This window comes from Akebia trifoliata, chromosome 4 (genome assembly GCF_017979445.1).
Source record: "Akebia trifoliata isolate Shusen 1 chromosome 4, ASM1797944v1, whole genome shotgun sequence".
NCBI lineage: Eukaryota > Viridiplantae > Streptophyta > Magnoliopsida > Ranunculales > Lardizabalaceae > Akebia > Akebia trifoliata.
In genome coordinates, this window is record NC_141378.1 from 21,741,042 (window position 1) to 21,765,369 (window position 24,328).

Here is a 24,328-nt window from a genome sequence, read left to right on the forward strand (position 1 = left end):
GCTATCGATGCCCGTTTCATTCATTCTTGCATGTGTTCCTTAAGCATTGAATATTCCTTGCACATTGAAAATTGAATTTATTTGATAGTAGTATCTTGTAAATTGAAAAACTTCATAATCTGAAGCAAAGTCACTTGCCTGTGAATATTGATAGTAGTATCTTAGGCTTAAAACCATAGGGAAAGTATGTTCAGTTCATCATGAATGTCATTAGTTTTGGAATAAAGATCCTGATTTGATTGAGTGAGTGAGTGAGTGGTGACAACTCTTCAAACATGTGGGTCTGAAATCTTATTTTATCGATTAGTGGTTAGCAATGTTAGAAAGAAAAAAATATGCTTATAGAAGTCGAGCATTGCTAATCCATTTTTTGCTAAAATATACGAGGTCTGTACGTGGCTGACATGGGAAGGTCACAAAACCATTGATTTTTTTTCTGTGTATCCCAAAGAAAAATATCTATGATCCTGTGCCCTTGCCATGTCTTGATTTCCTTCTTCACTCATTATTATTGCATGACCTCAGAATTCACATTGATTTCTGTTCCTTTATCAAGACATTAATAATATATCAGAAATTGGATTTTCCATAGAAATTTTTTGTCATTAGGTACCCTACAGTGAAGTAAAAAAAAAAAAAAAAAAGGCTAAATGAAAAATTCTCTAAAAGAAGTACAAAAGATCCTATCTACTCAACTCATTACACAAAATCGAAAATTACAGATTAAGTTGTGTTTCATTTAAACGGGAAATATCTAACTGTGTAATGTAGAAAATCATTTGAGAAGAGTCATCATTATTATACAAAAAAAAAAGGATAAGGTCCTAGCAAACCCAGCTTTTGCATGCATGGTGAGGAATATTTTGATTAAAAGCATAGTAGATCAAGAATCGAAACCAGAGTAAATACCACTCTCCCTCAAAAGCCGCTTCTCTTCTTCAACATAATTCTTACCCCTACTCGCTTGACCAAGATCTCTCTTCCTCTTCTCCTTCTGTGAGAAAGAAAGATTCTTCTCCTTCTCTCTTTCTTTCTCTTTCTCTTTCTCCTTCTCCTTCTCCTTTTCCTTTTCCTTCCTAGTTTTCGCGTTCATTAGCTTCTCTCCATCAGCTATCGCAGCCCGAGTTCTCTCATGCTCTTCATATGATTCTTCTCTCTCTACTTGGTGTGCACCACTCTCCCTGCCAGTGGACCAAGACCAATCTTGCTCTTTGAGCTCAGCCTTTGGTGGAGGAACACTCAGCACTGAGAGTCCACCTTTGTAACCATGCCTATTTAGGGCTTCAAAGTCTATGACAGCACCACCCTTTGGTTTTCCAAGCTTAACTGTATTGACACAGCCAACCAAGTTCAAGCAATTTGCATAATTGAGATAACTAAAAAATAAAAATTCTACGACAAGATCCGGAGTCTCCCTACAAATAACATAGCTGTGATTGTGAGCAAAACCAACATTTAATGGATTCCACTTTGGTCATCCTCTTCATCAAAATCTAAACGACAAAATGATTCAAATTTATTGAGTTTCTCCGTCTTTTTTTCAGGACCATATTGCATATTCTATGGCTCAAAGTAAAAAAACAAATTCTATGGTCCAAAACTTACAATAGACTAAAATGTCATCAAAGAATACTATTACAAATTTTTCTTCTTCTTTCTAAATAAGAATATAAAGTTTCATTCATTTAGCTTTGAAATGTTGAAGGGCAATAGGACGTCAACACTCCAACTTGCATAACAAGGAAATCATAATGGCTTAGTAGGAAATATTATTTCTTGAATATCCTAAACTCAAACGTGAATTTGGTGAAATCTTGATCAAATTTCAAATCTAGAAAAGTATTTGTCCCTAAGCATTCTTTTCCTTCATTTGATAAGTGTAATTGCAATATAATACCAGAAAAAGAGAGGAAATAACAGAGGTCGAGGATACCTAACTAGGGAAGAAGACCAAGGAATAACAAAGAAAGAACAAAAACACACAACTATCTGCTGTCCTTACAAACAAGCAGCCACCTAAATATGAAATCCTCAAAAACAGAGGCTCCTAAACTCATTGAAGACTTTAAACAAATAAAAATTGGCCTAAAATGCTAATGATGACCATAGTTTGACTACACTTTCCCCTCCAAAACTCACCCATTTCTCTCCTTCTAGAGGCATCAACAAAAAAAACAAATGGAATCAAACTCCACCTTATTCGGTTCTTGAGATAACAGTTGTCGTCTGCAAACTTGGAATTTTGTATAAATGATCAAGGAAACATCCAATTGATACAAAACTCACCCATAGTTTGACTACACTTTCCCCTCCAAAACTCACCCATTTCTCTGCTTCTAGAGGCCTCAACAAAAAAAACAAATGGAATCAAACTCCACCTTATTTGGTTCTTGAGATAACAGATGTGGTCTGCTAACTTGGAATTTTGTATAAATGATCAAGGAAACATCCAATTGATACAAAACTCACCCATAGTTTGACTACACTTTCCCCTCCAAAACTCACCATTTCTCTCCTTCTAGAGGCCTCAACAAAAAAAAAAACAAATGGAATCAAACTCCACCTTATTCGGATCTTGAGATAACAGTTGTGGTCTGCTAACTTGGAATTTTGTATAAATGATCAAGGAAAGATCCAATTGATACAAAACTCACCCATAGTTTGACTACACTTTCCCCTCCAAAACTCACCCATTTCTCTCCTTCTAGAGGCCTCAACAAAAAAAACAAATGGAATCAAACTCCACCTTATTCGGTTCTTGAGATAACAGATGTGGTCTGCTAACTTGGAATTTTGTATAAATGATCAAGGAAACATCCAATTGATACAAAACTCACCCATAGTTTGACTACACTTTCCCCTCCAAAACTCACCCATTTCTCTCCTTCTAGAGGCCTCAACAAAAAAAAACAAATGGAATCAAACTCCACCTTATTCAGATCTTGAGATAACAGTTGTGGTCTGCTAACTTGGAATTTTGTATAAATGATCAAGGAAAGATCCAATTGATACAAAAAAGATGAGTAAAATGGGACCAAGTGGCTTGAGAAAATTTACAATGAATGAGTAGGTGATCTACATATTCACCACTAGATTTGCATAAATAGCAAAATCAACAATGATTATACCATGAGAGATAATATGTTCTTATCCAAGTCAATTGCCCAAATGGGGAAAAAAAAACTTGGATGGGATTTTAGATCCCCAAGTAATTGATCTAGGAAAACAAAGACATGGACTATAGATTGGTAAAAACATTTGATTGAGAAAGCTCCATCCTAAATCTTTGTCCAAACCCATCGATGTTCATTTAAGGGAAAAATATGTGACTAACAAGAGTGGCGCGAGCAACTCAGGCCCTGTTGATAACGTTGTTAACTTTTGCTATCAGATTCTGAAACTAAAAGCAATTGTCAGAAACAGATATAAAAAACTTGAACAATGAAAAACTTGTTCGATAGAGTCTTATAAAAATGTTGTGCTATTTATCAAAATTTGGTAATTATTGTTTGATACAACTGCAGGATTTTACTGTACTCTGGTAAAATGACCAAAATACCCTTAATATTTGATAATACACCCAAAATGCACAAAAAATGACTAGAATACCCTAATATATATAATTTTAATTTTAATAAATTTTATAATTTTATAATTTTATTGAAATTTCGGTAATATCTCCTCTTAAAAATGGACATATGAAATTTTCCTAATAAGAAAATACCTGCATAATACACAATCCAACATCCACATAACATCCCATATATATAACACATTCACATAATATCGCATTTATATTCTGACATCATTTAAACATAATAACTATAATTAATATAATAAGTAGAACTGAAATAAATAAAAACATGAAAAATATGCATTCAACAAATGCGTACAAGATATATTTCATACTATATTTAGTGCAAAAAGTAACCAAAATATATTGCACCTTATAGTGCATCATAAAAAAACCATAAAAATAACTTGAACATGAAAAAAGACCTAAATATCCTTTCCAGCCAGAAAATCAGCCATCTCGCCCTCCAACCACTCAAGACGAACAACTGCTGATCGTAACGCACAAAAAATCTCTCTGAATGGCTTACTCTTCATAAACATCTTCAATGCAAAATGATAGAGATCACCGTTGGGGGTTACATTTGTTAACTGGTCTAAGAGGTTGATGGACTCTTGAATACTAGCTTTTTTAACAGGAATGTAGTTGCTAGTAACAGATGTCTCGGAGTAAACTACATCTACAAGTTTATCCAGTGTCTGGTCAATTTGCACAGTAGTAGTCATCTTCTTTTTACGACCTTGAGGCTGTAGAGTATCGCCACATTTACGTTGAACGGGGTCTGTGGGTGGGGGTACAGTAGTAGTAGCATCATCCTCAAAATCTGCTTTTACACTATTTGAATTGTTATCCTCCATTGAACAATGGTAAAAAATGACTCTAAAAATTCATTATATGCTATTTATGAATCGACCAAAAAGCCATGAAATTTCATATTATTCATCAATCAAATGATATAAATACAAATTTAAGATTTTTTGCCATCAATCAAACTATAAAACAACAAAATTTCGATTTCTTCGTTAATCCAACTATATAAATGCAATTAGCACATTTTTTTGCCATCAATTGAACTATAAGACCACAAATATTTTTGGTTTTCTTCATCAATTATAAACCCACAAGGTTTGGCTGACCAAAAACCTATGAAATTTCAGAATTTCATCAATTGAATTATATGAAATACAAATTTCAAATCTTTTTGCCATGAATTGAACTATTAAATCTCAAAATTTCGGTTTTCTTCAATTATAAACTCATGAGGTTCGATCAACCAAAAACCCATGAAATTTCAGATTTTCATCAATCAAACTATATTAAATACAAATGTTAGATTTTTTTGCCATCAATTGAACTATAGAACCACAGAATTTTGGTTTTCTTCATCAATTATATACCCACAAGGTTCGATCGACCAAAAACCCATGAAATTTCAGATTTTCATCAATCAAATTATGTAAATACAAATTTCTGATTTTTTGCCATAAATCGAACAATAAAACCACAAGATTTCATATTTTTCATCAATTTATGAACCCACAAAACATCAATTGACCAAAAACCCATGAAATTTCAATTGTTTTTCATTAAAAATACCAGTATTTTTGAAGTCGATTGGAGTTGATGCGATACCGGCAGTTGAACGAAGTCGACAACGATGGTGGTTGCCATTAGTCAAAGGTTGAACTCGAATGATCACAAGCGCTTGCTGGTTTTAGGGTTCATTGAAAATGATGAGTAGCTTCGGTTGAAGAAGATGGTACAAGAAAGAGGATAGTTTTTGTAATATTTTAATTTGGCTAAGGTCATTTTAGTCATTTCACGTGACCCATTTTGACGGTATTTGCTTCTCCCGCAAACGCATATTTGAAAAGCTCTTGAAACTTGGTCGACCAAATCACGTTAAAATAAGCGGTTATTAAATGTGATTTTTTTTACCAAACGGAAAACACTTTAAAATTTTGCATTTTTGACCCACAAAAAGTGCAAAAAGCACTTTTAACGCGGAATCAAACACCACCTCAACCTCTCAATTATTAAAACTTTTCCTCGAACCAACATCCCAAGAGATCCCATCCTCAAAACAAATCATGAAATTTAGAATCAGAAAATTTCTTTCTTGCTAGAAATTGAATAGAGATATAGAAATCGTATTCTAAGAAAATACTTCCCAAAAACCAAATGCCCCTTTTTCCTATTCTAAAACTATTTTTTCCCCCAAAAAAATAAGCCACACATTTCAAATACCTTTCCATACTTCATATCCATAAGACAGTGTCAATACTCTCCCAGCCCAAATTCCCACTCCCATACTTTCTCCATAGACTCTTGTGATCCTCTCCAAATCTCCACAACCACTTACCAAGCAATGTAGTTTCATAAACTTGGTAATACAAAATCTCAACACTCCACTTTTTTGGACAACAAATGGTCTTTCAATTAACAAGGTGGTTTTATACATCCCCTCCATATCATTCCAAAAGAAATCATGAGTTAATTTGTCCAATTTCAAGCTGGGCATGGTAAATGTGGCGAGGAAATACATAGGGATGTTTGATAGTCTACTTTTGGCTAAGGTTAGTTTCCCATCCATAAATAAACTTCCACTGAAATAAACGCTTAATTCACTCTCAATGCCTGGCCCCAAATAACTTTCTACCAACAACAAAAACCAAGCAGCAAGACAAAATAACCACGCAAGAAACACCCCCTACTGTGCCACACAAACCTGACAACTAGGGATGGAAATTTTACCCTGCCCCTATAAGGTTGGGTTTTCACACTTTTAAACAGTTACGGCGCGGTCTAGATGAACGATAGATCAGACACTAGTATAGTTTTGTCTCCTAATCTCCCTCAAATTTGGAAAGTTTAGTTTCAAGGACCGTGGGCTTGGGATAGTTTGATTTATGAGTTCTCTTTCAAACTACCGAGTCAATAAACTAAGGTTAGGATTCAATAGTACTTTTAAAGGCATTTGACCTATCTTGAACTTGGAATAACTTAATAGTATGCAGTCACCACATCACATTTTCAATAAGGTAATGTGAGAACCATCACAATAAGAACTACATATTAAAGGCTAAACCCTAGCCCAAATTAGAAATCTCCAAAAGCTGTCTAACCCCAAACCCCAACAGCACTGATTTTTACTCAAAAGTAGGAAAAAAACCATACAACAGTCACTTTAAACATAAATATATGAAATTAAAGGGTGAAGAACATGACAGAATTTGATACAATTAGCCATATTACTTGAAAACAAAAAAAAAAAAAAAAGAGAAATTCTTCGAAGTTGGCAAGTGGGGATCACAAACAACCTACACATCATTTACCATAAAAATTAACTGGTATAAATAATTCAATTAAAAGAATAAGCTTAGGCATCACCTTCTAAATCAGAGTCCGAATCCGATTCTGAGGAAGATTCATCTGATAATGAAGCAACCTCAGAACTCCATGGCCTTCCCCTCTTCATGTTATTAGATGAAAAGTATCCCTGGAATTTAAAATATAAAAATCTAGGGTTTCAGGAAAAAAACAGAGATTTGGGGCTTTGAAGTAGCTATGAGGATAATAGAAATCTTGAAAAAAAAAAAAGAGGAAAGAAAACTTACTCGACGATGTAGTCTTTTACTGAGAGCTTCCTTCACAATCACTGACGACTCAGATTGGATTTGCTCTCAGTTTGTTTTTCTAAGAGAATTAACCCTTCTTTAACTTTGCGATCATTTCTATTTCCACACTAAAGTTTCCTTATTCCACATCAAATGTGGGAATATAAGAATAAATGAACATCTTTTCTCTCTTTTTTATCTTTGAAGAACAAATTACAAAAGTAAAAGATCCCATATTTTTTATCAAGCAATTCTTCTTCAAAGTATCCAACTCGATAACATACATAGGGCTTAAAATGGTACGGATTTTTTTCGAAATTTGAGTGATCTGAATATGAAGTTAGCAGGTTTGGTTTCATTAAGTATATCTGAATTAAAATATGATTTAGATGTGAGTTGATGACTTGATGTCCCTTGATCCGAGTTTGATCTAGGTTGGATACGATTCCATCCTTATATTCATCAAAATTCGAATGATATATTATTTTGTAGATTGTATTATTATATTTTTTAAGTCATCTTTCATTAACTAACAATGGTTGGGTATAGTGGTTAAGGCCTCTCTCCAAATTGGAGAGTTTTTCCAAGTTTAGCTATATTTTAGTAATTTTGTTAGAAATAATTTAAAATAGTTTGACATTATCCGACCTGAATCAATTATTTCAGTCAGATTGAATCCAAATATGGTTTTAATGAAAGTAAAATGGTTAGGATATGATCTTAACTAGTATGATTCGAGTTAGATTTGGATATAGATATGAACACACTCATATACAGTCTGAACCCAACCCGTTTTAAGCCCTAAACATACACATGTGTTTGAATTGAGAGAATCAGAGAGAAGAAAAGAGAAAATAAATGAATTTCTCTTCATTTCTCTTGTTTAGATTGTTAATTGGGGAGAAAGGACAAGAGAAGAATAGTGAATTTTCTCTCTCTGAAAATTGAGAGATTTGGAAAGAAATGAAGAGAAGCCATTTTAAAATTTTTTATAATTCTAAAGTTGTTCCAATTTCTCTTCTGTCGATCCAAACATGGTGGAAAGAAACTAAGTTTCTCTTCTCTTAATGAGTTTCTATTATCTCCACTTCTCTCAACCCAAACAAAATAACTTGAAATCAATGGCCGAATGTCTTCCATGATAAAAGTAGCTACATTTTATAATCTTGACCGAAGGATTGCCAAACGTACGAATGGATTGTTGATAATGATATTGATCTTGTCATCTTTTGTGACCTTGACAATATCAGATTCCTTTTTTATCATGAGCGAAGCCATGACATTGAACGTCTCCGACAAAGTGCAAGCCTTGTATTTTCATATAGGGCAGGTTGGAGGGTCAACCCAAGCTCAAACAGGAATGACTGAGCCCTCAACCAAAGCATTGAGCATAAGCTCAACTTGAGCTTGAGGTTTTAAACTTGGATTAACCCGAATTAGATAGTTTTAGATAGGTTGAGCGGGCTGGACTCTTTGAAACAAGCCTAATTTTGTTTTGATTAGCAAAAAAAAATTTATACCTTAAACAAGAAATACAAATGAATATTTTATATCTTAAATAAGAAATAATTAAAAAATATTTTAACAATAAATAAAAGAGTCCTGATAATATAACTAGCCAAGTGGCATACTCAACTGACTCCTTGACGTGATAAGTTCGAGAACTGTAGATATGTACGCCTCGAGATACACAATTGCACTTCCCCATAAAAAAGTGTATCCCGAAGGAACCAAGTCTCTCAAGGTGTACATATCTACGATTCTCAAACTTGTTCATGTCAGGGAGTCAATTGAATATGCCACCTGGCGAGTCATATTAGCAAGACTCTAAATAAAAATGTACAATTAATATTAAAATATTTATATATGATTGTAGAACGTCAACTTTAAGTTGAGTTGGGTTATTCGAAACCTCAACCCAAGCTCAATCTGAGTTAAGGTCGTGTTGAATTATTCAAAATCAGGCTCAACTCATGTCTACTTAGCTCGCCCAGGCTCACCCATCAATCGGGTTGAGCTCGGGTCAGCCCACTTATGTTGTGGTCCTATCTTCATTATATTTGATAAATTCACTAATTAACAAGATGACAACAATCATTCAAAGTCAGTTGATTGCATTATTTCGGACCAAACATGGTTCCACTTGGTCATGTTGATATATATATATATATTTTGAAGTGCATGATTGGTCAAGGGTCAATGAAGTGGCAAGATTGGCTTCTATCACTTGATGTTCCAAGGCAATGGCAATAAGGGATGTAGAAAGATGTTTTTGGTTTTTGTTGCTAGTGATGATCTCAGGATCAATACTTTGGTACAATATTTAACAACGTGATGCAATTGAAAATCAATCACATCTTCCAATCGTCGATCTAACCATAGAAAATGGTCCATCAACTCAAGATCTCGAGAAAGAATCAAAGTCAAGAGAACTCAAGCCATTTGATCCCAGCCAATAGCATGAAATCAAAGTTTTTAAGTTTGATGTTGCATGATTAAAATTATCTTAATGGAGAAAATATGAGTAAAACCCTAGGACGATTTAATTTAGTGAACATCAGAAACTGATGAACAAAACCCTAAAGAATAAAACGATTCGATAAAGAAGACAAACTCTTCACTTTAATTGTTTATGTTTGATTCTTTTCTTTCTTTTTAAATTTTCCATGGCAATTTAATAATTTTCCTAGGAGGGTGTTTAAATAAAATCAAAATTTTATCATTAATTCTTCGCTAGTCAATAATGCTGACTCTTGTCAAGGGGGAATCCTCACCTTGCATTTCGCAGGGAGCATCCCTAATTTTGCCCATTTTGTAAGGGTACTATTAATTCTCTTAATTAATAATGTTGACTTTCAATTAAAGGACGAAGATCACGTATTGCATTTTGCAGTAAATTTCCTAAGCAGTAATTCTACCATTTTGAAATTGAGGTAAAAATAAATAAAAGGCATTTGGATAGATGTTGAAGAAGGAGAGATTTTAGTTCATGTAAAGATATAGAAAAGCAAGGTCAAGAGATATCTCATCTATTTTAAAACACAAGAATATCTCAAATATACACTAAGAAACCTAAGTTGCCCATTATAAACTTAGGTGATAAGTCCTAACTTTTCATAGGTACTTTTGATGTGTTTGTTAGGTTCATATCAAATGGGATCAGAATAAATGCCAAATATCTAATTTGAATCTCGAAAGAAGGGTCTTCGGGAAAAAGTTATTTGGAGTAGTTTTGAAAAGAAAAGTACCAAAGTAAAAGCAATCACTTACGATGACATCAACGTCTAAAAAGAACGATAGCAGAATGAAATATAAATCTTACAAATCTTTCTAGATGTCTTGATTAGGTTGGTATAGTAGATTAGTGTTAGTAACTATCAACAACCCAATACTAAAGATGATGAAGGTTAAGGCTCAAAGGAAGCAGAGATGGTGAAACATATACAAAGACATTATATGATTTGATAGGCAACATGGAAGGTGATGAAGGCTAGGAACATGAAAGTGACAAGCACGACACACACACACACACACACTCTCTCTCTCTCTCTCTGTCTCTCTGTGTAGTGGCTCTTTAATAATTTGCCTACCTCTTGACAAAATTTTGATTGGTGACTCCAAGCCAATTGAGGTTGTGGGGGACTACCAGGTGGTGGGCCCAAAGAATGTTATGTGGCATTTTGGGCTCACAGACCCCACACAGAAAAGGATCCAATGCTGCCACATGGCATTCAGCGGCCTTACTTGACACATGATGTTGGGTTAAGTTCTGATGAGGCCATGTTTTGAAACTCATGCTGATTTGAGTGATCTTAGCCATCTGAATTGAGAGCTATGAGCTTAACTTTGTTTCATAAGGGCAAAAGTAGAAATGATGTATCAAATTTGGATTATGAAAACCCTGAGGGATTGGCTTAGTGACAATTTTGAACTGATAAGCGGTGAAAGTCCATAGGTCATGAGTTCGATATCTAGTATGAGCATTAATTCCTCGAGGCCACACGCGATGGCGCACTCTCACTTACCCAATGTGTGTGAGAGGCGGACGTTGCATGTGCTTGGGAAGGGACCCACACTCCTTGGCCCAGTCTTTGGTTCTTCCGTTCCCACTAGTTAGACATAAGTTCAGATACCCCCGTCATCAAAAAAAAAAAAAAGGATTATGGCCCAAGTAACACAATCAGTTAAATTGATGGCTAGGATCATTCAATTGGTCTGACTTTGGTTTATGGGTTGATCCAGAGGTGACTTACCATGGTCTTTGGTTTTTATTTAACTAAATTGTGCTTGAGCAATCCTAAAGAATATGGTTATAAGTCTTCTAACACATTGATTCATACTCAAGAGATCTAGCTCTTTGATCATCAAAATGGTGAGTACCTACACCCCATTACCCCAAATGGGTAGAATCAAAAAGAGAGAAAAAGCAATGGAGTGTTTCAAAGTTGAAAAGCAAAAAAAGGAAATAAATCCCAAAATAGAGAGATACTTTGCCTAGGACACAAATAAAACATCATTTGACTGCCCCCTTGTCCATTATTTTGCTTTGATAAAGTAAAGGGCAGTCTTGGATCATCTCCGCACAGTAAAATATCTTTTTGGAATATTTTCTTTGCCCATAAGATCCACAATTGAATAGATCCTATCTAGAAATTCTCAAAGTCGGAATGATCTGGCACTACATATAGAGTGGAATAGAGGAACAAGATTCGTTGAGCGGATCCCAAATCTTTGGGATAACGCTTTGTTGTTGTTGTTGTTGTTCTATAAAATATAGAGATATATTAATAAAGGGAAAATTCTCGAAAAATAGACAAAAATTGAAAATTTTCAAAAACATTATATTATTCATTTCGATTCTTAAAATGGTAAATTATCATTTTCAGAATCAAAATATTTTCATAAAAGTAGAAAAAAAAATCCTATTCTTTAAAACAGTAAATACTTTCCCCATTTTAATTTTCGTAAAACAGTTAAAACAAAGTTTTGTTTTATAAAACAATGAATTTTTTCCCTACTTTAACAAAAATATTTTAAAATCTAAAATGCCAAATTATCAATTTTGGAATTAAAATGAACAGTATGCCATTAGTAAATATTTTGATAAATCACCCCTTATAAACAATTGGATACTATGGATGGTTAAGATCATTTTCTCAAAATAATCTGACACCATTTGGCATCTAGTTGGAGCTAAGATTGTTCTTATTAGACACTCATAACCTTTGTTAGCAATTAGAATATGGCAAAAAAGCAATATATGAAAAATTCGAGTTCTATTTGATTTTGGGTTGCGAAAATTTTCATGAAAAATTCAATAAATGGGAAATATGCGGCATAAGCTTTATACATGTATAATACACCCAAGTTCAAAAATAAAAAATTCGGTAATATAATGTTGATGGTAAAGGTGATGATATAGTGGTGATGGTGATAGTGAAGGTGACTCTAATGATGATGATGGTCATGGTAACTAAGGTATTGAGGTTAGTTTTCATTGATTTATAAAATAAGACTAAAGTCAATGGGCAAATAATTATTTTGGAAAATTAAAGTGATATCTCAAATAAATACAGTAGGACATGCAATTTATTTTTGAGAAGATAAAAGAGACTCGTGTCACCCAAAAGGGTAGGTTCTTCCAAAATTTTGAAGCGTTGCCGTTTTAAAATCGGACTTGTGTCACACATTACAACTTGCAAATTTACACTTTACAACATACAACACACTAAGTAGTGTTATTTTTTTATGGAATTTTATAAAAATTCATCAAAACAAAATATAAAGTTTATCCCTTTTTTTAAACTTAAAGTGCATGAATAATTCCGAATAATTCAATAATCCAAAAGTAAAATACTTTCTTTGAATTATACAAGAGATTACTAAAAAAATTTAGCTCACAGACTCCAATGCGTGCCACTTCAAGCATAGCAAGGGTAGTTTTGTAACTAATATGGGTAGCTCTACACACAGGGGATGCCATTACACAGGCTCATGTGATTGGTGGATCCCGGACTCTGTGAGCATTGTGAACAAAAAAAATCCATGAGCAAATATTTTTTTCTCATAACTACAGGTCTAATTCGACTATTTCACAAGTGTTGTTTTACCTTATAAATCACCCTAATTTGTAGGTCCAACATTACAACTAAACCTAGATTTTAAATCATGCAAAGAACTCCAATTATAATTATAATATAAAGGAATTTGCAAGTTGAAGGTTTTAAAATAACAATAGAAATTAATAACAAAAAGAACGTGAATTGGGACAAAGAGAATGGATGTAAGCACGTTTGCAATAACAACATACATGACTTTAAACAAAATTGACTGAAAAAACATGATACATTCAATGACTCCAAAGTTTTGGAATAAGACTTCGATGGAAATGATGATGATGATGAGATATTATGATCATAAACTCATGATGTCTTCATTGAATTGAAATATATGGTGTCTCCTTAGATCCCATTTATTGACAATGGTGGATCAAGATTCTCCACAAAAAAATATTCCAAGTGTATGGGATCCACATTTAACTGTTAGGGTCCATCCTTCTTTTAATTGACACTGCTCTACTTTCCCTGTTTGCTTCAAAATTATTCCTAATACCCAATTAGGGGAAGCAAACATGAACATAAAGTGTCTAGAACTTATACAAAAAAGCCCATCTTAGGGAGGCTCATAGATATCAAGTTTGTTGCAAAAAACTCATGCGAAGTCCACTAGTTAAACATGTCGAGAATTGACAGGTAAGGAATTTGTCCCTAAAACCAGAGAATAAATTGTAATCCACATGTCTTCGACAACTAAGCTTTTGATTAGACAACTACAATGACATAAACAAGTTTAAGCCTTCTCTAATTGGGACCCATATGCCTATCATGCAAGTGGAAGCTTCACTAGGTTAGTGGGTGGTGGGGTAGGGTTCATAGGACCGGGTTGTGGGTCAGTTTAGGGTCACCTAAATTATCCCTTAAACATACTAATTGCATATCGTTTTCGAGTCATGTTAAAATTGCCACCACGTATTCCCACTATATTTTTTTCGCTTTTACCCCCTGAACCCAAGAGAGGATGCCCATGTTGTAGGCACAAGCAGGGACGAAGCTAGTAAGGAGCTTGTGGGGGCAATTGCCCCCATAGAACTTTGAGACAGTCCTATATTTTAAACTAAAGGCATGCCTCGTTTGCCCCCACTCACTCATATCCCTCTTTATTTGCCCCCACCCCATCACCTCCCTCCAATTTTTTCCCCAACCCCCTTACAATTTTTGAAGATGACATTGTCTCTTGATTGGACCTTCTTTCATGGACTAATTGAAAAATACTTAAATAGTCTTTTCTTCAACTTCCAATCTAATTTTTTTGAATTTCTCTCCAAAACTATTCATATTTAAGCTTTTCAACTGTACCATTAATTATAGTTTACCCCCACTATAATAAAATCCTGACTTTGCCCCTGGGCACAAGTGAACTCTAATTAAACATATAAACTAATGTACTATTTAATCGCTAAAGACCCTATAAATATAGAAATTAAGACTTAATTGAGGGAATAATACAGGGTCTTCCATAGAAGGCAGTGGATTTGGGTGTGGCATATGGAGCAGATCACGAACCTAGGTTAACCCAACAAGATCCCACACCAATACTACAAGGATTTTTCCCAATGAGGGGGATACCCATGCACAAAATCCACATTAACTCATTCATAACACAAGAACCTGTCAAGCTTTCAAGAACTAGAGAAACATAGACAACTTTAAAAACCCTAAATTGGGACAACTATCCTAAATTGAGCCAAAAGAACTTGCACATTGTTCCACACAACAAAGTAACACATTATTATTTTGAATAAACATATTTTACTAGTCTAAGACACCTTTGAAATTCTCTACAACTCCAAACCCTAGAAACCCATATTAGATAATCCTACATTAACCCTCCTTCCCAATACAAAAGCTCTCCCTAAACATACCCTCCAAAATTATCAAATCGAATAGATCCTAAAAACACACACAACTTAGCATTGTCTAGCCCTTTTCAAGATGCATTTTCTAACTTCTATACCTCCAAAAGCAGCTTTGGGATTAAAATCATAGTTTGATATGCATTTAGCTTCTGAAATCTTGTAGAAACTACAATCGAAAAGTGGGTATGGACATATTTTTGATTTCTGAGTCTACATAAATGTGAATACCTTTCCAACCCTTCCCGAATGTGTTCCCATGGTTTGCAGATGATTGCATGTATCTGAGACACCCTACATCACCAAAAAAATATCTTTCCAATGTTTTTAAAGTTTTAATTTAATGATCAAAACGTTCACAAACTATTTTTCTCCAAACATTCCATAACTTTTGGAATCACTTTTATGCTTGAAAAGCACTTCTTTTGAACAATGCTACCAAAACAATCAATGTCACAAATCACAATTCTCATAGAAGTGATTCCATAGAAGCACTTCTATTACGAGTGTTACTGTACCGAATGAGCCATGTGTATTTATGTGCATTTTTGTTTGTTTGTTTGTTTTTTTATCTTTTTCTTTTTTATTCTTGTCGCATAGAAGACGAAGAACAGGTGGGATTTAAATGACCGAACCCTGACTTTGCTGACCAAGGGCACTGCTAGTGCAGAGAGAGAAGTATGCACTGGCAGTGTTTTGGGCAGGTTTTTATGTTGGATTTAGAGTTAAAAAAGCCTCGAGGGGGTGGTGTTTTGCTGCACTTTATTATCTTCAAATTCGATACTTTGCTCCACTCACGAACGAGGTTTCGAGGAGAGTACTCTCTCTCTCTTACGTCTGCTACATTGTCTTGTTCTACCTTCAAAATCTCACCTTCTTGCTACTCTTTCTCTCTCTACATGCGTCTATAACTCCATTGCTCTTCTTTGAATTCTGAGTTTCTTCTCTTCGGTAATCCGTACTTTTTAAAACAGATTTTAACTGGGTTTTATTGAATCTTGTTTACTGTAATAAACCCAAAAACTGTATTACAGAGAAGTTCGTATTTCTTCTCTAATTCGTGTTTTTGGTTGATAAACAAAGAAAACAGAGGATGCCCATTTGTTATTTCCGTCTCTTTTGTGAAGTAGTGAGCTTGCATTTCTTAGAAACAGAGACCTGAGCTTCTTCTCTTTGATTCTCTGGTCTTTTTGGAAAAAACCCAGAAATATTTGATCTCTTTTTTTATTGCTGAGCTTTCCTGTGTTATATTTTGCTTCATTAACCCAAAAATCCAAAGAAACAAAAAAAAAAAAATTCAAGGTAGAGAGCTGTATGAAGAAGTACTGAAACAATGAGAGATGAAAACTTGAAGAAAAGCAAGCTCTCATGGTCCAAGAATATTGTTAGAAAATGGTTCAATATCAAGAGCAAAGCTGAGGATTTTCATGCAGATAATGTTGTTTATGGAGGTGGGTATCTTCGTTTTTTTGTTGTTTTCTGATTGTTAGATTCCTTTCTTTGTCTCTACATATTCTCTCTCTTTTGAAAAAAATGTATATTAAAAATAAGAATCTTGGCCTTCATCCAGAAATAAAAACTGGGTTTTGGTTTTGGTTTTGGTCTCCAACAAAGTTCCTAATTTCTTTATTTGATTACTTCTGCAATTTCCTCTTCTTTTGTCAAAGATCTCATTTTTCTTTTTTTTTTGTTCTATTTGTTGCATTTGAAGATATGGGGTTGACTCCATTAACAATTATTTCAAGCATAATTTTTAACTTGTTTAAAGGTTCTATTTCATCCCCACCAAAAACTATGATTCAGTTACTCATGATTCTTGCCCCCTTTTTATTTGAATTCTCTAATCTCTCTTTCTCACTTTGGTGCACAGAGAGCTTAAACAAGAATAATTCTGATCGGGTTCAGCGAGGAAGGATTGATCTTGACACCGCTCAAGTTAATGATGTGGAGAATTACAGGTATTTAATGTTCTTCTCTAAGTCTAAATTGATTTATTTTGTTGACTTGGTGTTAACTTTTGTTTCTCCTTTTTTACTTTGATTTGGGGGAGTAGTGTCTTTGTGGCTACATGGAATGTTGGTGGAAAATCTCCACCAAAGTATTTGAATCTTGAAGATTGGCTCCATACTTCACCTCCAGCAGATATATATGTTCTTGGGTAATGTTCACTTGTTAATCAATTTTATTCTATAATTCTACAACTCTTTCAATACTAAAACAAGTCCCTTTTATTCCCTTTATTTCAGGTTTCAAGAAATTGTTCCGTTAAACGCTGGAAATGTTTTGGGGGCAGAAGACAATGGCCCTGCAAAAAAATGGCTCGCTCTAATCCGAAAGACTCTAAACAACCTTCCTGGCACCAGTGTAAGCTCGGGAAGATACACGAATTTCCCCTTTTCGGATCCAATTGTGGAACTGGATGCCGATTTTGAGGGGTCATCAAGGGAAAAGGCTTCATCTTTCTTCAACCGCCGATCATTCCAGTCCTTGAGTCGTAGCTTGAGAATGGACAATGACATGTATGTTCCACAGCCCCGACTTGATCGGCGATTCAGTTTTTGCGATAGGGTTATTTTCGCCCATAGACCAAGCGATTATGACCCCAATAACAAATGGGATTCGTCTGATGATGAGAACGGGGATGAAGATTCTCCAAATAACGTAATCTTCTCACCATTGTCTTATGTTGGGTCCTCATTAATGGAGGACGGCGAGAGACCATCGGGACACTCGAGGTATTGCTTGGTCACTAGCAAGCAAATGGTAGGAATATTTCTCACGGTGTGGGTAAGGGGCGACTTAGCGAATGTTGTTCGGAACATAAAAGTGTCTTGCGTTGGAAGAGGACTTATGGGGTATCTCGGAAATAAGGTACAATGTTTACAAGAATTTGGGTAGTTTTGCTTGTAATATTTTTGTTGTTATGAAATTTCTCAGATTTTTTTGCTTAAATCTCAGGAAACAATTGTGTGGATATTTTTCAGGGCTCGATCTCAATCAGTATGTCTTTGCACCAAACAAGCTTCTGTTTCATCTGTAGTCATTTAACATCGGGACAAAAGGAGGGGGACGAGCTAAGACGGAATTCTGATGTCATGGAGATCCTGAAAAAGACGAGATTTCCACGGGTCCATGGGTTAGAGGATGAGAAATCCCCTGAAACAATCCTCGAGCATGAGTAAGGCTTTGCTTATCAATCTATGAGGTTGAGTCAGTTGTCTTATTTCTTTTTTTTTTTTTCTCAAATTTACGCTACCATTGTAATTTTGTAACTATTTTATTGGCTAAGGGGATGTATTTTTGCTTATAATGGGGATTGTTTTTAATATCCAAACTGGTGTTTCACTTGGTCTAGTCGAATAATATGGCTTGGAGATTTGAATTACCGAATTTCACTCTCGTATCGTTCTGCAAAGGCACTTGTTGAGATGCACAATTGGAGGGCATTGCTAGAAAAAGATCAGGCAAGATATCTATGCCTCTCCCATTTACTTAAATTACCCGAAGTTTTATCTTTCAGAAATTTTAAATTACTTGAAGTTTTCTCAAGGATCAGAGAATTTGAGACTCCGCATGGGTTCTTATTCCTTTTCTCTCATAGAAACTATCCAATCTGAATGTTGTTTGATTTCTTTGCAGCTTCGGATAGAACAGAAGCGGGGTCGTGTCTTTGGAGGATGGAATGAAGGGAAGATATATTTTCCACCAACTTACAAATATTCGAATAATTCAGATAGATACACAGGGGACGATATGCATCCTAAAGCGAAGCGACGGACCCCAGCATGGTAGAAACTTCTTTAGATCTAAAAGAAAAAAAAAAGTTGATAATTTGGTATTTTGTTTCCTAAGATTAACTGATTTAGGTAATTATCTGAGTGAAGGTGTGATCGTATCTTGTGGTATGGAAGAGGTCTCCATCAATTATCTTATGTTCGCGGGGAGTCTAGATTCTCAGATCATAGACCGGTTTATAGCATTTTCTCTGTAGAAGTTGAGTCAATCCACCATACTAGAACTAAGAAAAGTATGAGTTGCTCAAATTCTCGGATTGAAGTGGAAGAATTGTTGCCGCATTTACATGGATACACTGAACTTAATTTCTATTGAATGGTGTCGGAAACCTGTCATAACCCTGGTTCAAGTATGCTCTCTATCCTTCTCTCCTATTTCTTCCTGTGTTTTCTTTGGAAAACCAATATTTGTCTAATTAAAGCTACCAATTCTTTTATAACATGACAACATTTTATTGAAATTCTTTCTTGTTGCAGTTACTTGAGCTTTTTTGCTCTAATGGAAATGATTTCTTGTGGGTTAATTCTTGCAACTTTCAAATCTGTTGGAAGAATTTCGATTGGGTTTTGAAATCCAAAGATGAATAATATCCTTAACAAAACAGGTGGATATCCTATTTCCTTTTTATCTCAATATTTCCATCGATTCAACATCTTTTGTCATGATGGGGATTCGTATGCTCGACAAGCTACCATATTATGTTTAAATCTCTGGCTTAAACGTCATGGATCCCTCAAACCCCGGAGTTTTGAACTCATAAAAATTGGGTCCTTCAACAATTTAGGAATGTCAGTTATTTAAATCTATGCTTCCAACACACATGTTCTAGATTTGAATATCTGAAAGTGATGTTTTAAATGACATTTTTCTTGCTTGTATCTATTTTATCTTGTAATGGTCCCTGATTTCTTTCATGTCTCCATTCTTATCTGTTATGGTCCCCGGATGCAGGCGGTGATTGATATGATGAAAACCTCTGCCTCAAAAGGTGATGAAGACATTGCATCCCATAGCCCCACACCAAACCAAAACCCAAAAAAATAAGGTCTGAGTATTTTTTTTTCTCAAATTGGAGAAATTTTACTCATTGAATCTCATCTCTTTGAATTTCACCATTGTCGTTTTTAATCGTCTCCATGCCCTCCACCTGATCTTGACATGTATAAATTTTCTAATTTTGTTGATAACTCCATACATCTGCAATTTGCAATATTTTCATCACCCATTCCTAGTTAGCAAATCTGTTTCCTGATTTGATTACACCCATAGATCCAATATTCTCGGAGCCTCTCGAAAGACAAAACAAGCAACTATGATTCCTGCTTTACGATCAGGTAAGAGATGTCTGTAAATGACCCATTGTTCCTAATTATGATTTAAGTACTTTTATGATTAAAACATCTTACTCTTGCCCATGCAGGATGAACGTGCTCAACCCGATAGCAACATGTGGGTCTCGATGGATTATTTTATTTAATTTTTCTGGAGATTAATTTTTTTGTAACAAAATGCTTGGAGAATTAATTGTTTCAGATTGAGAGGAGTGAAGGGTGATCAAAATTATTATTATTGTTGTTATTATTATTATTATTATTATTATTATTATTTTCTGTCAATCAAAGCAGAAAAGTGATCAAAAAAGAAATGAAAGTTATCATACATTCGATGCACAAGTTCTGATACATCTTATGATTTTACTGAAAAAGAGCATTTTGATTGATTATCTGATCCTCCACTACTCTTTTTGATCCTTTCATGTAAGAGAAATCATAAAAGTTGAGGAGAAGAAAAGCAGACAACAGCCTTATACAGTGACAGTTATTTTGAAAAGTCAAATTTTTTGAAGGCTTTATTACAATTTTACAAAGGGTTTTTGAAATTATGTCCTTTATTAATGTGATGTATTACAATTGCCTTCCTGAAATCAACAAAACTAGATTTTTCCCCTTGGAACCTTTTATTGAACGAATTATGTTCATAATTATTAAATTTAACTTTCTATTTCCTTGTTTCTGTTTTTTATTCCAACTTCATTTCTCTTTCATAATAAAAAATTCTTAAAATTAGAACAGTAAATCGTTTCTAATATTATAATATGACGAGGGATTAATGTAGAAAATAGTTTTGGAAGTTTAGAATACTAGAGTTTAAAATATTTGATCACACTCTCCGGTGTGTATAAAAACTTGTTTCGAGATCCAGAAATCCCAAACTCCATTTATTCCAATATTGTGCCATTTACAAATCTCTCAGTAACTTTTCAAGCATTCTATGTTATCTTTTAATACCTTGATTTTAGAGGTAGCCGTAGCGGCTGATTCCAATACTGTGCCAGCTTCAACATGGAATTAACTTGATTCATTCTGGATTATGGCTCTGATTTTCCAGGGAGGCCCGTCCGTGATAAGAGTTTTTAGTGACAATTATTTTTTGGGAAATGTTCAGCAACAAACATTTTGGCAAAACATTTTTCAAAACATAGGTTGGAGGTTTTGGAATGGGCTGATTTTTTATTTATAGAATAACTTTTCCCAGTATGCAACATGGTGGTGTGCTCTTTCACACAATATAAACTTGTCGAGAGTGAAATGATAAAGGAATGAACATCATCTAAAGTTAGAAACGCATGAAAAAAATTCATTCATGGCTGAGTTATGTAAAGTGTGGCATCTGAGTTTGAAGACTATCAACAAAATTGGAGTACAATTTTTGAATGAAAACAAAATAGAAAATGCATATTTTTTTTTTTATCAGCAATGCCATAGTAGCTTCACATGAATGCAACAGTTTTATGTGTTTATTAGGTTCAAAATACATTTTGTGTGTGAAAGACTCTAAAAAGGATGTATTATGGGAAATCAAGTATTTTATAAAAATAAAAATAAAACATACTAAGCTGCCCTTTTTTTTTTTTTTTTACAATTTTAAAAACTGACATAGATCCATAATTATTTACATTTACAAGACCCTTACATATTATTAGGTCACATTTCCAATTTACTTATTTACCCATCTAAGAATCTACATTCTCCTCGAACACATAAAAAATAAATTCATCAAATTGTACTTCCCCATAGAGGTGTCAATGGGTTGGTTCCTAGGGAACTTAGAACCATAACCATTATCTTAGTTTGGTTCTAGTTCTTATCGGTTTCGGATCCGATTTCAAAATAAATATAAATGGAATCGAAATCGAAATTAGAATCGGAACCAGAACCGTAAAAAATCATGGGTATCCATCAGTTCCGATTATCAAGAATCGAATGACAAAAAAACATATTTCAAATTATTATTTAAAAAAAAATTCCTTTCAAAAAATTAACATATTATAAATAAAATTGTTAACTAAGTTATAATTTGTTATACTTAAGATAAAAATTAATTTTCTTTTCAAAAATAAAAATTTATCTTTGTTAAAAATGATAATTTTTTAGAAGAGTAACTCCTTTTAAGTTTCGATTGATAATTTATATGAAAAATTGAAGATTTTATATAATATGTGTTTATTTTTTAAATAAAAAATACCTTAAATCATTTATAGTATGGAAAGAAATGACAAAATAAATCGGTTCCGGTTCCTATTGGTTCGGTTCTATTTTAGACCCAGCTCTAATCGGTTCCAATAAAAAGGGATCCGGAACCAGGGTATTCAGTTCCGGTTTCGATTTGATTTCAGTTAAATGGGTACCCATTGACACCCCTACCTCCCCACATTTTATAATCTTTTATTTTTATTTTTTTATAATCGGGAATCCTTGTAGACGGCAGACCATATCCCTATTTGGACTTTGCACAGTCCATAGACCATGATCTTGTCCAAGGACTAGTCCTGGGGCACGAGCAATGCCCGCACATCACACACACCAGGTAAGTGAGCGTGCGCTTTTGCAGGTGGCCCCTGAGGAATTAATTCTAATACTGGGTATTGAGAACTCACGACCTACAAACTTTCACCGCTTATTGATTCAAAATTGCCATTCATAAGAAGAAAATGTAATTACAAAATTGGATATATGATCATTTTTGTAAATATTAACTGTTTTTTTTTTGCTTGAGTCAATAATTTCAGCAAAAAATGTAACTCTTTTAGTCATTTCCCCTCTAAAAATTATATCAATGTCATTTTCACTCTATTTATTTGGACTTTTCCAACGTCAAACCAGATGTTTGAAGCTCCCCATTAAACAGAGGCTTGAGAAGAGAGGGAAGATTACAAAGTTACCACAGATGAGTTCTTGCTTTCTAGGGTTTAGAATAGATTTTTCTGTGGATACATTTCCTTGAGAATCCTTGGAAGTATTTTCCCATATAAATCCTTGATTTGATGTATAGCCTTGCATTTTCCTATTTATTGATTGACGATACCAACCTCAAAAGATGTTGGAGGTTCGAGGCTTTACATCAAATGAATGGCTGAGATTGAAGGATATTGTTGGACACTCACAAGAAAATAGGTTAATTCCTAAGACATTAGTAATTTATTATAGGACGAATATATAAAGTTAGACTTTTATTTAAGTAATAGTTGATTTCTTTTTAGTTTCATATATATATAATAAAACACAACGTTGCACCCACTCTATTATAATTTTGCATGAATATAAGATTGAGACAAATGATTGAAATTCACACAATCCCACATTATATATATATGATAAAACACACCGTTGCACCTATTCTACCATAATTTTGCATGGATATAAGATTGAGACAAATGATTGAGATTCATACAATCCCATATATATATAAAATGAAACACACCGATACACCCACTCTACTATAATTTTGCATGGATATAAGATTGAGATTCACACAATCCCACATTTTGCCTATCATCTTCTCCCTCTTATGATTTTATCATCTTTCCTTTCCTCCCCCCTTTCAATAATACGTTTGATTTTACTATCTTTCATTTTTTACCCTTTAACCCCAAAGAGGATGCATGTGTCGTAAGCATGGAAAACTCTAAGTTGTACTATCTGATGGACCATGTAGAGCCTAGATCAAGGTCCACAATTGAGTCACATGGATCACCACGTTGGTCCAATTGACATCTTAACACTCTTGATTATGTGATTTAGATTTGGTTTTTTTTTTTTTTTTTAATAATAAGAAAAGATATTTTTTGAAGGTCAAATCTTGAGTTTGAAAATGGACAATCACTAAACTCCCATATTTAAAATTTAAATCCAAAGGTGAAAAATCAGCTTGATGATGTTTTTAGGTGCCATTGACTTGTGGTCCATAGAGATAGATGGTCTTTTAAGCCTATAAGACAAAGGGTTGTCAACTAGAATTTCAAATAAGGATTGCACCTAATCCCAAACCATACATGTAGAGAGAGAGAGAGAGATCAAAGCATGACTTGAT

General features: G+C 34.1%; 2 protein-coding genes across 3 annotated transcripts; one reads left to right on the forward strand and one right to left on the reverse strand.

Moving 5' to 3' along the window:
• Nucleotides 1–667: 667 nt before the first annotated feature.
• LOC147404472 (uncharacterized) lies at nt 668–7,361 on the reverse strand. Of its 2 annotated transcripts, XM_086440453.1 has the most exons (4): nt 7,192–7,361; nt 6,965–7,073; nt 4,000–4,397; nt 1,235–1,326 (listed from the first exon to the last, which is right to left on the reverse strand). In XM_086440453.1, the coding sequence occupies exons 2-3, from the start codon at nt 7,050–7,052 to the stop codon at nt 4,000–4,002; spliced, it is 486 nt and encodes a 161-aa protein (XP_086296579.1). In that variant the 5' UTR covers nt 7,053–7,073; nt 7,192–7,361; the 3' UTR covers nt 1,235–1,326. The 2 variants fall into 2 exon arrangements, with proteins under 2 accessions (XP_086296578.1, XP_086296579.1); XM_086440452.1 differs by lacking the exon at nt 4,000–4,397 and having other exon boundaries at nt 668–1,326; nt 7,192–7,349.
• Nucleotides 7,362–16,067: 8,706 nt separating this feature from the next.
• On the forward strand, nt 16,068–20,580 carry LOC147404473 (type IV inositol polyphosphate 5-phosphatase 7-like). Its single transcript, XM_086440454.1, has 11 exons — nt 16,068–16,614; nt 17,034–17,121; nt 17,217–17,321; nt 17,410–18,034; nt 18,148–18,341; nt 18,519–18,627; nt 18,803–18,951; nt 19,048–19,307; nt 19,435–19,562; nt 19,910–20,292; nt 20,379–20,580. The coding sequence occupies exons 1-8, from the start codon at nt 16,497–16,499 to the stop codon at nt 19,271–19,273; spliced, it is 1,614 nt and encodes a 537-aa protein (XP_086296580.1). The 5' UTR covers nt 16,068–16,496; the 3' UTR covers nt 19,274–19,307; nt 19,435–19,562; nt 19,910–20,292; nt 20,379–20,580.
• Nucleotides 20,581–24,328: the final 3,748 nt, after the last annotated feature.

Coding starts and splice junctions, on each gene's coding strand:
- LOC147404473 (XM_086440454.1), top strand. CDS start 16,497: ATGAGAGATGAAAACTTGAAGAAAAGCAAGCTCTCATGGTCCAAGAAT. Junction 16,615..17,033: donor AGATAATGTTGTTTATGGAG/GTGGGTATCTTC, acceptor TTTGGTGCACAG/AGAGCTTAAACAAGAATAAT. Junction 18,628..18,802: donor CATTGCTAGAAAAAGATCAG/GCAAGATATCTA, acceptor ATTTCTTTGCAG/CTTCGGATAGAACAGAAGCG.
- LOC147404472 (XM_086440452.1), bottom strand. CDS start 7,052: ATGAAGAGGGGAAGGCCATGGAGTTCTGAGGTTGCTTCATTATCAGAT. Junction 1,327..6,964: donor TTCGGACTCTGATTTAGAAG/GTGATGCCTAAG, acceptor GTGTCAATACAG/TTAAGCTTGGAAAACCAAAG.